Source organism: Pelodiscus sinensis, chromosome 2 (genome assembly GCF_052426305.1).
Source record: "Pelodiscus sinensis isolate ZL-2025 chromosome 2, ASM5242630v1, whole genome shotgun sequence".
In the NCBI taxonomy this organism is placed as follows: Eukaryota; Metazoa; Chordata; order Testudines; family Trionychidae; genus Pelodiscus; species Pelodiscus sinensis.
This window is the reverse complement of record NC_143053.1, coordinates 222066434-222078732: the sequence shown is the minus strand read 5'-3', so window position 1 is coordinate 222078732 and position 12299 is coordinate 222066434. Positions and strand designations below refer to the sequence as shown.

The 12299-nt window shown below is 40.6% G+C and overlaps 1 protein-coding gene across 3 annotated transcripts in view; it reads right to left on the bottom strand.

Annotated features, from left to right (window-relative positions):
* LOC102456704 (macrophage mannose receptor 1-like) overlaps positions 1–12299 on the bottom strand; it is a 65971-nt gene that overhangs the window by 25395 nt on the left and 28277 nt on the right. For all 3 annotated transcript variants that reach the window (XM_075922472.2, XM_075922471.2, XM_075922473.2), the window contains exons 14-20: positions 11852–11939; positions 7638–7782; positions 4919–4954; positions 4632–4795; positions 3775–3842; positions 2626–2723; positions 970–1103 (exon numbers count right to left, since the gene is read on the bottom strand). In XM_075922472.2, the coding sequence (XP_075778587.2) occupies positions 970–1103; positions 2626–2723; positions 3775–3842; positions 4632–4795; positions 4919–4954; positions 7638–7782; positions 11852–11939 (733 nt within the window). The remainder of the gene's footprint in view (positions 1–969; positions 1104–2625; positions 2724–3774; positions 3843–4631; positions 4796–4918; positions 4955–7637; positions 7783–11851; positions 11940–12299) is intronic.

Genomic DNA, 12299 nt, shown 5'->3' with positions numbered 1-12299 from the left:
GAGGAGTAACGGTAGTTCGAATTAGGATCTTTAGTTCGAACTACCTACTCCGTGCCGTGTGTAGCCGCAGGCACGGAGTTTGGACTAAGGGGGATTTAAAAATGGCGGCGCCCGGGAACATGCAAATGAAGCCCGGGATATTTAAATCCCGGGCTTTATTTGCAACTCCGCTTGCCCTAATTACCCTACCTAGTTCAAACTAACGAGCTAGTGTAGACATACCCTGGCAGATTTATAAGGGCATAAGTTTTCATGGATTTTACCCACAAAAGCTTATGCTCTCATAAATCTGTTAGTTTCTTAGGGTATGGCTACACTATGGGACAAGGTCAAATTAAGATAAGCAACTTCAGTTATGTTAATTGCATAGCTGAAGTCGAAGTACCTTAACTCGATTTCTGGCACTGTCCACTCCACACATCAGGAAGTCAAAGGGAGAACACTCTTCCTTTGACTTCCTGTTCTCCTCATGGAATCAGGACTACCAGCATAGATTGGAGTGCCCCTGTCAGTTCAAAACAGCTGTCTTCACTAAACCCTTTCACCCAAATCCTGGAGATTGACAGCGGCATGTGCCATGTGTCTCCTTTTTGTTTTTTCAGGTACAGACTAACACATCCACCCGTCTGTGGTTAAGAGGACTGTTTTATGTTATTGTTCAAGTAGACCACTGATAATTTCAATTGCTAAAATGGACATAAACCACTAGAGGTGAGGGGAGCAGAAGAACGAAGAAAGTAAAAGTTATATCAGCAAAAACCTGACGAGTTCTTTTGTCTTAAGTAATTCAACCTACCGACTTATTTCTTGAGAATTTAAATTAGTATAATATCTCCAAAATGGCCCAACCTTCCAAACAGCATGCAGATTTAAATAATCACTGTCCAATGTAATATTATAACCATAAAAATACGTTCTTTGTTCACCAACTCTGCCAAATACAATTTGCTGAAAATATGTGTTACATACCTTATTATTAAACAAAAGCCAAGTTTCTGGACAGCCTCCTAGAGGTTCAGGAGCAAATGTTGTGTTAATAGTACTGTTGCGCCTTTCACAGATAAAACGGCTTGGATATCCACAATTTATGTCATTCCAGAAGCCTGAAAAAAATTAAATATAGTAAGTAAATGAGGCTGTGTCTAGACTACATGCCTCTGTCAGCAGAGGCATGTAGATTAGACACATAGGCAAAGGCAAATGAAGCCGCGATTTAAATGATCGCGGCTTCATTTACATTTACATGGCTGCCACGCTGATCAGCTGTTTGTCGGCTCGCGCGCTAGTCTGGACGCTCCCCTGCCGACATCAAAGCCCTTTGTCGGCAGCCCCATTATTCCTCGTGGAATGAGGTTTACCGGGGCTGCCGACAAAGGGCTTTGATGTCGACAGGGGGAACGTCCAGACTAGCGCACAAGCCGACAAACAGCTGATCAGATGTTTGTCGGCTCAGCGCGGCAGCCATGTAAATGTAAATGAAGCCGCGATCATTTAAATCGCGGCTTCATTTGCCTTTGCCAAAACAACAAATCTACATGGCTCCGTCGACGGAGCCATGTAGTCTAGACGTACCCTGAATGAATAATATTGATAAATGGAATGATAATCTGGCACTTCCTATTTTTGTTTAAAACAGCATGTATGTCCTGTGAAAGTACAATATAGACTCATCTTAAAATCAATTGTCAGTTAAGCTACTTTGGAAATGTACATACCACTCACGTGGTGTTTACAAAGGTAGATTTTATTGACAGGAACTTCTGTTCATTTAGCTACTTAGCCAGTACACCATGACAGGGCAATTAAAATGGACATGAAAGTGGGGGGAGGGAAGAGGGAGAAGGAATCGGCTCAAAACAATAAACTGTTTGTATCAATCTTAATTCTGCTTTCTTTCACATGGAGCTGAAACAGGAGAAATGCCAAGGATGCAGCTAGAGAAGTAATAGCTGGATGTTTGGCAGGAGAATCTGTGGCAGGAACATATTTAGATAGATTATTAAAAGACAATGAAAGAAAATATACATTAGAGATGGAACTTTTGTCATTTCCTGTCAACTGTTTTCAAATAGTTAAGTTTCTGTGGAGCCAGAGGTTAAAGTCGGGACAGGATTTTCTAGTCTCTTAATTGTAAAGGTAATAAACTGAGTGCCAGGGGGATTTCAGACCACATCTTAAAAACAGAAGATCTGATCCTCATCTCACTTGCATTGATGTAGCCCCCATTGATGTAACAGAGGAAAATTTGACTCTGAAACTTTCTTTGTTGTGTGTGGATGTTATAGACCATTTTATTATCAGGAGTTTCCCCTTATCATTGTACAAATATGTGCCCTTGCCTTTTAACCTACTGGATGGCTTTTACCATCCATCCCAAAGGCTCTGCATATAGTGATACTTTTTGTACATAACTTGTAAAATTCTGAGGAATGAAATGTGCAGCGTGGCAGCTTTTCAGTAGGCCTTTCCTGCTTATCCAGCATCAGTCCTATCTCAGATGACATGCCCTTTAAAAGACTAGTCCCAAAAGGCCACATGATGTGGCAGCAAGCCAGAAACAATACAGAGGAATCTTCATTCTGTACATATAAAAATAAAATCTAAGATCCTAGTCCTATCACTTACCGCTGGGTGATAAGACCACACAATTTTCATCATTATTAGCAAAATTGGGTTCATTGGGAGCCCAGGCTACATAGTTCACTGGGGTTCCATCCAGCCAGCTAAGAGAAAAGATGTCATAGTAGTTATTAATCAAATTGCTTTTAGAAAGGGGCACATAGATCCATTACACACATTATTTGTCTAGAATCCAGAAGGGTACATTCGTAATTTCTATGTCTGTTTTACATTTTATGTTAGATGGATGATGTCCTCTAGCTATAAAGTTACATGACTAAAACCATGTACATCAGAGGTCAGGAATTTGTACTTCTTGACTTTGATTTTACTTTGTTGAGATAAATTACATAAACATAAATATTACAGTTTGGTAAATAATGAAAAAATAAAAAATATTTTTCCATTTCTGTTGATTGATAGAAATCATTAAATAAATTGGGAAATAGCTTTCAATCAGTTTTAATACACATAATGACTATCAAATATGGCAATAACTTAGAGATATGATATGTAGAATGGTTCCAGTCGGAAGGATGGGCCTGGGGAAAAAACTCTCTCTGTATATGGCAGCAGGGGGGAACTCATGAAACCTTCAAGGATTCGGGTTATACTGGATTCGAGAGAGACATGGAGTTTCAATGGGAGTCAGGAACGAGGAAAAGGGTTTGTCAAAATGATGACAACATTTGGCAGCTTTGATACCACAGTGAGCTGCAAAGAAGTGACATGATGAAGCATCATGGAGAGCTGGTTTAACCCATGTCTGCTTCATACAAGCTCTGTCCCCCTGCTAGTAGCCCCTCGATTGATAAGTCTGTTGCAGCCTTAACTAAGAGAATGGGCCTTTTAGCTCACGTAACAGAGTCTCATACACCAGATATCAGAGGGCCCACCAACAATCAAGGTCAGTGTTATACAGGATTCTGCACCGCTAAAAAGATGGTAGTTATTTGACTATATCTCACTTAGGAAACAAGTTGATTGCCATAGTACTTTCTACTTCGTCAGCCACTTACAGTCTTCTGTAAGATTAGTACACAACTAACTATAATTGAGTTGAAAAATGGTAGCATTAATAGACCCTTCACAACTTTTGATGACAGTGTGTGTGTGTGAGAGAGAGAGAAAAGGTACATGTTCATATTTACTTACCTAAACTTTTTATCAAGACTCACTATTAAACCAATGAAATATGATCTGGACTCATGCTGGGAGATACCCTAAGATAAGAAGATGCCATTTTCATTAAATAGTTTCTTTACATGACACAAAGAAGTTTTAGGCAAAACTAGTAGCAATTTTCTTTCAACTGATTACTAAAGAGAAGACAATTGAAATCAATGGGATTTAACCATTTACTTAAAGATAAACATGTACTGAAATACTATTCTAAACAGAGGAGCATTAATCACATGTTTAAGTATTTTCCTGAGTCAGGACCTAAATGGGCTGCTTTAGAGAGGTCTTTGAGTAACCATAGCTTACATGGACATCTAAGGTCACTAGGGACTGCAGACATTTAGCACCACTTTTAGTTAGATGCCTAAATACTGCAAAGTTCTGTAATAACTTCCAAGCCACAATTTTCACTACTATAAAATGGGGAAAGTGATATTTACTCATTTACTTGGTGGGTTGTGAGACAGAAGTTGTGTTTGTTCAGTCCTGTGTTAGTGCAAATTGCTAGTCAAATACACAGATGTCAATAGAACTGAGGGGCTCCAGGCTTCCTGTCATATACTTATGTGGGACTGTCTCAAGGGTCCATTGATGGGAATGCAAACATATCTAGTGACATTTTTCGCAATAATCAGGTATCATTTGGACAAGTTTCAAAAATTTAACAGCAGGCAAATTTCATCCAAAAAAATTTAACAGCTCCACTCCTATCAATAAGACACATCTCAATCTATATTTTCCAAAGTTTCAGAAACTGAACGTCAGAAGTATCTTTTCTTGTTTCCTGCCATGCTATATTATTTATTTCTGAAACAAACAATTATTCTTACAGTTTTCCATAAAAACTTTCTTTCGCTTTCACTCTCAATTACAGCAAGATCTGCAAAATCCTTCTGGCAGAACTTTCGTGCTTTTTCCATAGGAAACTCATTTCTGTTGAAAAAATACTGCTTGTCTTCATATATAATCCATCCGTCTTTAGTGATTTCATATTCTGGAAAGTAAATAATGCATCCTTAACTACTACAGTTGTAGCACAAAAAGTGTATTCTATAATAGCAGTTTTACTAAGAGTTAATGCATGCACACGCACACACAACTTAAAAAAAATGCTTACCATACTTGCTAATTGGTTCTGGTTTTAATGATATTCCTGCAAAAGAAGAGAAAATCTAAATGTGAAATATATTTCACACATATTCTTCAAGAAATATTTATTTTGTATAGTAACTAGTGATGTAGTGTTAACTAATCTATTTTAGCCACCATCACAATGTTAATGTTTTTCAATTGGAAAAATATCATGGAAGGTCCATTCAAAGGTCATATTTAAATTCTATCAGCTGCAGCAGAAAATTGATCTAACATCCAGATGGGCCTGCTCACCACAATCTAGATTCAAAAGCTTCAGAGGGATAGCTGAGTTAGTCTGTACAGGATAAACTTAAAAAATAACAAATAGTCTGGTAGTACTTTAAAGTCTAACAAAACATATAGATGATATCATGAGCTTTTGTGGTCACAGCCCACTTCTTCAAATGACCATAGTGTTGGATGTTCAGAACCAAACAATACATTTTTGTTTATTGGTCATCTGAAGAAGTGGGCTGTGACCACGAAAGCTCATGATACCATCTATGTGTTTTGTTAGTTTTTAAAGTGCTACCAGACCATTTGTTAAAGTGACGAGGAGTCCTGTGGCACCTTATAGACTAACCAAAGTGTTGGAGCATAAGCTTTCGTGGGCAAAGACCCACTTCATCAGATGCATGCACGAAACATGCATATGACGAAGTCGGTCTTTGCCCATGAAAGCTTATACTCCAACACTTCGGTTAGTCTATAAGGTGCCACAGCACTCCTCGCCGCTTTTGCAGATTCAGACTAACACGGCTACCCCTCTGACCATTTGTTGTTTTTTAAGTTTAATCTAGATACAGTTTTCCTTACATTTACTCCAGTGTCATCGTGCCTGAATGTTGCTAAGATATGAATACATGGGTCATCAGCCACTGACTATAGAATCAGATAGCCATGACTTTTGGCCATTGCTTTCCTGAGGAGCACTTGATTTATTATTTAAGAATGGAGGGGAGCTTAGAGCATTACTGTCATGTGCCCATTCAGCCGGGATAGCTCTAATGCTGATTCTGAGGGAATGTGTCTATTCCACCAACAGTTACTTTAAATAGGAACCAGACAAGGATGCTGGATTTCTTGCCAACCTTGCTGGCTCCCTAAAATGCCTGGCTTGCTAGTGGGCTACTGGGCTGTTGGGCTCCTGGGCTGTGAGGCTCCTGGGCTACCTATCTGGTAGATAGGAAACTTTGTTGAGTGACTAAGCAACTTTGCCAGGCTTGCTGGCTCCTTGGCTTCCTGTTTGGTTGGCTTCCCTGTCTGCCTGAAACCCCCAGTTAACTGGTTCCTGAATACCCCATTCTCCATCAGGCTAGGTCCCAGGGCTGCCCACCTAGCGGACATGAGGGCACCCCATCTTTTGGCCTCCTGGCTTCTTGATCTCTAAAGCTTCCTGATTCCCCAGCTACTTAGCTCCTTGGGCTACCTCACCTGCTTAACAAACAAATGGCTTTTTAATTCCCTAAGCTGTCCAAACATCCACCTGGGAGGCTGCCTGGGTTCCTAGCTAAAGAGCTCTCTGACCAGACTTATCTAAAATGACCAAATGAGAGAGTTGCTAAAGATTCAATACAATATTTATAGAAAAGAAACCTTCCCATCAAACACTGGCAAAAAGATCATTAAGCCTGGAAAATCAAACACAAACCTCCTGCTCTGATCTGAGTGTGAAGTGAGATCTGGCCAGTTTTGAATGGTTTCAACTGTTTCATTGAACTTTTTACAAAGTTCTAGTATGATAACTTAACTATGTAAAGATTTAAAAAAAAAAAAACTTTGGATATATTAGTGTAACACCCTTTAACCAAAAGGGGTTCTTAGTCATTTATGTTTAAATTAAGGAAACCAGTTTATTTTCCTCCCCTCACGTCATTTTGCAAAACACTACTCAACTGTTACATTTAAAAATGTGTAAGTGTGGATTTTTCAGGTAATGTCTATAAATATACAAGTTATAATTATGCGTATCTTGTACTAGAAAATTAATTAAAATGTAAAAACTATTACAAAACTATTACAAAATATTCTTATCAATATTTCTAGACATACTTGTGTTACCAAAAACACAAAAACAAAAAACCAACCCCAAAACCCTAGTTACCACAAGCAGGTTTTTAATTAGAAAAGAACCAAAGATTCCAGAGAAATTATCTCATCCATGCAGATCAGTCCATACTCTCTGATCTAATCCAAAATTATTTGTAGTTTCTTCCAGTGCCACTTAATGCAAATATCCATACACAAAAGAGGATACTCGATCTATGGTTATTTCTGAAATCTTTCCTTTTTTTGTTTTGTTTTTTTGGTTAGACATATCTATGTATAAAAGACTAATGTTTCAAAGAACTAATGTTTCAAAGAACATAATTATTAAAAATATTACCTTTTATTGTATGAACCTATAAAAATATTTACCAGTCACATGCTGAATTTGCTTTTGATAGGACCTATGCAAACACATTAGTTATTTATAAATCTTATTTAGGAACATACACAGATGCAAGTTGAATAGCATACTCCTAACTTGAAAATCCAGCCTTACATATTATGTGATATCTAGCCCATGCTTTTTTTCACATTACCTTAAGAAAAATGTAAGTTTCAAAATCTCACCTCTTGCTTTTAATTAGCCCACCAAAGGGACTTTTTAAAAAACAAATGTATTGAGTTTTCTCATTTAAAGGGGGAAGTAATCTTACCTTTTTTTATCTGACAAATCCAGTCATGCAGCACGTTGCAGGATGCGTGCGCCCAATGTAAGGAAAAACTGTATCCATTCAGTACTCCACAGTCTGTGTCTCCTTTCCGATTTGTTGAATGTTCTCTCCAGTCTATGTACCTTACCTGTTGTAGAAAACAACTTAGTTACTATTTTTGCCTTAAAGGGGGACACGGTGTTTTCTGCGTTGACAAGTAAGAGTAACCTGGGCTTGTTTTACAGATTTAGTCTCTTTTAGGGTATGTCTACACTACAGTGTTATTTCGAAATATCTTATTTCAAAATAGTTATTTTGAAATAAGATATTTCGAAATAACGCATCCACACACAAAATGCATTTAGAAATAGTGCGTCCACACTGAGTGGACTCTGAATCGCATTTAAGGCTGTCTGGAACCAGTTCTGGCAGGGCACCAGTTCAGGACTTATTGTGTGGGGCTACTGCCTGAGGCTATCTGAGGTCTGTGTTTAAAGTGACCCCCCCGGACAGCCAGTTCTCAGGTTTCCCTGCTTCCTTGTCTACCTCGATGAGAACAGCAAAGCATTTTGTCTCTGTGTGCTCTGATTGCCCTCATTTGGGACACCACAGCACTCTGAAACATGGAGCCAGAGCTGCCCCTGGGCACGCTGGTGCTTCTCTTGGACATGTTGCTGCAAGCCTGGCTGCACTTTTTCCAGGCTGCCATTTGGGAGGTTCATTGGGGGGCTGTCAGTATCCAGGAGGCCCTGCGGGAGAACTTCTAACCTGAGGAGCACTAAGAGCCTCCCTGGTCTGCCCCACTGGGGGCTTGTGCCTCATTCCTCCCTCACGTTTTTCCACTTGCCCCTCCCTAACCTCCCTTCCTGATGTCAAATAAACACATATTTTCATGAACACAAACTCTCTTTATTTAACAAATCTGGGGGAGGGAGGGAATGAAACTCTGGTGAAACTGGGGAAAGGAGGCGGGAGAGGGGAGAAGAGAGGCTGAGAGAGGGGAGGAAGAAACCTGGGAGGAGGGAGCTGGAAGAGGGAAGCAAGGGAAAGAAGGGGGGAGGGGAAACGTAGGGCTCAGGGTTGGGGGGTCTTGTCAGACCAACTTGATTGTCATGCAAACCTGCTCCTGCATGTGGCCTTTGGTGGCCAGGCTGGCAGATATCCTGCCATAGATGGCCACATTCCTCCATCTAGTGCAGAGATCATGGACATTGGGGGCATCCCCCCAAACCTGAATAAGGTCCATGATCTCCACCCTGGATCAGGAAGGCTCCCGCCTTCTCTGGGCCCTAGCAGGCTCCTGGGAGCTGGCAGACTGCTCCTGGGGAGTAGTGGAGGGCTGGCTGCCAGTGGCTTGGTGGCTCATTTTTTGGGACCACTGGGTCGGGGCAGTGACTGCTGGCTCTGGGCTGTCAGGCTTGGAGCTGGCCCAGGCACTGTGGCCAGAGTCTACCCCTTTAAGGGCTCTGGAGAGAGGGGAGGGAGTGGTGTGTTCTTGGTTGAGGCTGGAGTGGCCACCAGGGTACCCTGGGAAAGCTGGAGGCCCCCTATTTTGAAATAAGCATCTACACAGCACTTATTTCAATTTAGCTATTTCAAACTTGGCATTATTCCTTGTGGAATGAGGTTTACCGAATTCGAAATAAGCACTCTACTATTTCGATTTAATTTCAAAATAGTGGTTTGGCTGTGTAGATGCTAGGAAAGTTATTTCGAAATAAGGGCTGTTATTTCGAAATAACTTTGCTGTGTAGACATACCCTAACTCAATGGGATTGGGAGAGCAGGGGTGTAGTGAAAATAACTTGCACAGTCCTCGTGAGGATGAACGTAGTTTCAAGCATCACACAGTGAGCCAATGGTGGATTAAGATGACCTGGGATCAAGTATTTCTTGTTGTGAAGAGCTTTTCCATCCACAGTTTGAGCCTCAGACACAATGTTAGGGTAGGAACAGCGATGTGTACTTTCTTCTCTGGCTGCAAATTTCATTCAGTCTTATTGGTGGCATTTCTGTATGTATTGCATAAACTTCACTTGACCATTTGCATGATAGAACTGTCTCTCTCATGGCTACTATAGGCATACTGGTAGAGAGTCCCCCTTGCACACTGCTGCAGTGCCCGCCCAATGTATGTAAACCCCATCATAAGGGTCATGGTGGCGATGGGAGGGAACTCTTCACAGCTCTGATTGCTACTGATGAACTGACATTCTGCACAGTGCAGAACAGCCTATAGGCAGCCAGGTAAGGCTGCTGTAACCTAGAGCACCCCACAGCTGGCCCAGAATATGGATGGCTCAAAAATGTTTACCTGCCCTCCTTTTGATCTGCACATTCTGTATTTTGCATACAACAACAGCAGCAGAATGCGTCTCCCTGGGTCCATAAATGATGAGATATGTTAAAATCTCCCTGGGGAGGAATAGTTACGTGCATCTCTAAAACAAGCAGGGATGAGGCCCCTGCTCAGGAAATAGTCACTTCAAGTTAAGACTCTCATAAGCATTCATCCTATCTCACATCTTCTTGTTTGGGGAATGAGGACTGTGGAATAATGCTGAAGGTTCAGGGCCGAGTCCTTGCTGGTGATATATAATCACCGGATGCATAATGGGGCCCCACTGTTAGAGGTGCACATAATAGAAATGTTTTTTTCCTTTGGAAATTAAACATATTAAAATAATCTTAAAAGAATGTTACAGGCATTTAACTTAAATTCAAACACTGGAAACTGGATAATTACTATATCTTCATGTTTTCCACAGGAGCCCTGTCTCAGGCAGTGCATAAGAAAAGGCAACAGTGAAAGGCTGTGTGGGCCACTGTAAAATTAGCATTTCCTTACTTTCAAATGTTTGACCTTGCAACCTAAACAATTTTATTTTAGCAACTTGAATGCAATTCTTTATAAATACTTTACTAATAGGCATGTCCCATAATACTTTGGGATATGTGCATTTCAGACACCCCATACCGTGGTCTGCCCTACTGTAGCACTGCAATTCTCTTGCTGCCTTTCGTAGAATCATAGGGTTGGAAGAAATCTCAGAGGAGATCATCTAGTCCAAATCACTGCTCAAAGCAGGACCAACCCTAACTAAATAATTCCAGACAGGGCTTTGTCAAGCCTTAAAAACCTCTAGGGCTGGAGATTCTACCACTCCCTAAGCAACCCATTCCAGTGTTTCACCACTCTGCTAGTGAACTAGTATTTCCTAATATCCAGCCTAGACCTCCCTCACTGCCACATTGCCTAAGGCTGACTTTCTGGGAGTTGTAGAAGGGTGCTGTGAATGGAGGCCTCACAGTTTTAGAATATGAGACCTTTTGCAGTCAAACGAAGCCTGTCTTAAGACATGATCCTCTTCTTTTTTTTTTTTTTTTTTTTTGCTTGTTTTGGATCTTTAACCAGGAGTATGACTGTAAATATCCTGGGAAGGTAGTGTTGGCAATAGTGGGGGATGACTGTACATTTTATAATAAATGTCAGATACCACGAAGTCTGCGGTTGGAGTAGGGGATAATAAAAGAAGCATTTCTTCATGTAAATGCTGAAATCAGAGTAAAGTGTTCTGTGGCCCCAATCCTGAAAAAAAACTTACACACATGCTTAATTTTACTCCCTTGAATATCCCATTGATTTCATAGGCCGTGTCCACACTCAGGGGTTCTTTCGAAAAAAGTACCCTTTTTTCGAAAGAACTTCCCCTGCATCCAGACTCAAGCCGCGTTCTTTCGAAATTATTTCGAAAGAACGCGGCTTTTCTTTCGATGGCGGTAAACCTCGTTTCACGAGGAAGAACGCCTTCCTTCGAAAGTTCCTCTTTCGAAGGAAGGCGTTCTTCAATGTAAAGAGGCCGTCTTCGAAAGAGAGCATCCAGACTCGCTGGGTGCTCTCTTTCGAAAAAGCGGATTTTCTCTATCGAAAGATCCACCTGCAGTCTAGACGCGATCTTTCGAAAGAGCCTCTTTCGAAAGATGCTTTCGAAAGAGGCTCTTTCGAAAGAAGCCTGCAGTCTAGACACAGCCATAGTGATCAGTGTTCAAAAGTACCATTGATTTCAATGAGTTACTCAGAGGACTAAAGTGAAGAGTGTAAGTGTTGGCAGGATCAGGGCCTATGAGAGGAAGAGGAGAAGAGAGGAACAGACAGAGATAAGAATATAGAAAATTCCTCATGAACTCAGAAAATGACTTAAAAATAATTTACTCACCGGAGAGCCATCACTCCAGGCAAATCCTTCATCAGGATTCAAAGAAAATATACCAATCCAATAAGTACCATAAAGGGATCCACCTTTTCTAGGATATATTACAGGAAGAGAAGAGTATATAAATATAGAAATAAGGATAGTTTATGTAATAAAAATATAATGTTTTAGAATATGGGGCCTGATCCTAAGCCCAATTAAGCGGCAGAAGGAATTCCACTGACATCAGTGAGCTTTGGGTCGAGATCCTGTATAGGATTTCACAGACTCTCTGGAAAAACCTCACTATCCATCAGAGGGATTGACATTTTGATGCTTTCAACTTGCAAGTTCAAATTATTTAAAGCTGCCAGTATCTTCAGATCAAATTCACTAGTATACGATATGACCAGTGCAATGCCCTGGAACGATAGAGTATTCAAAGACTATTGTATTAACTTTATAAATGTCA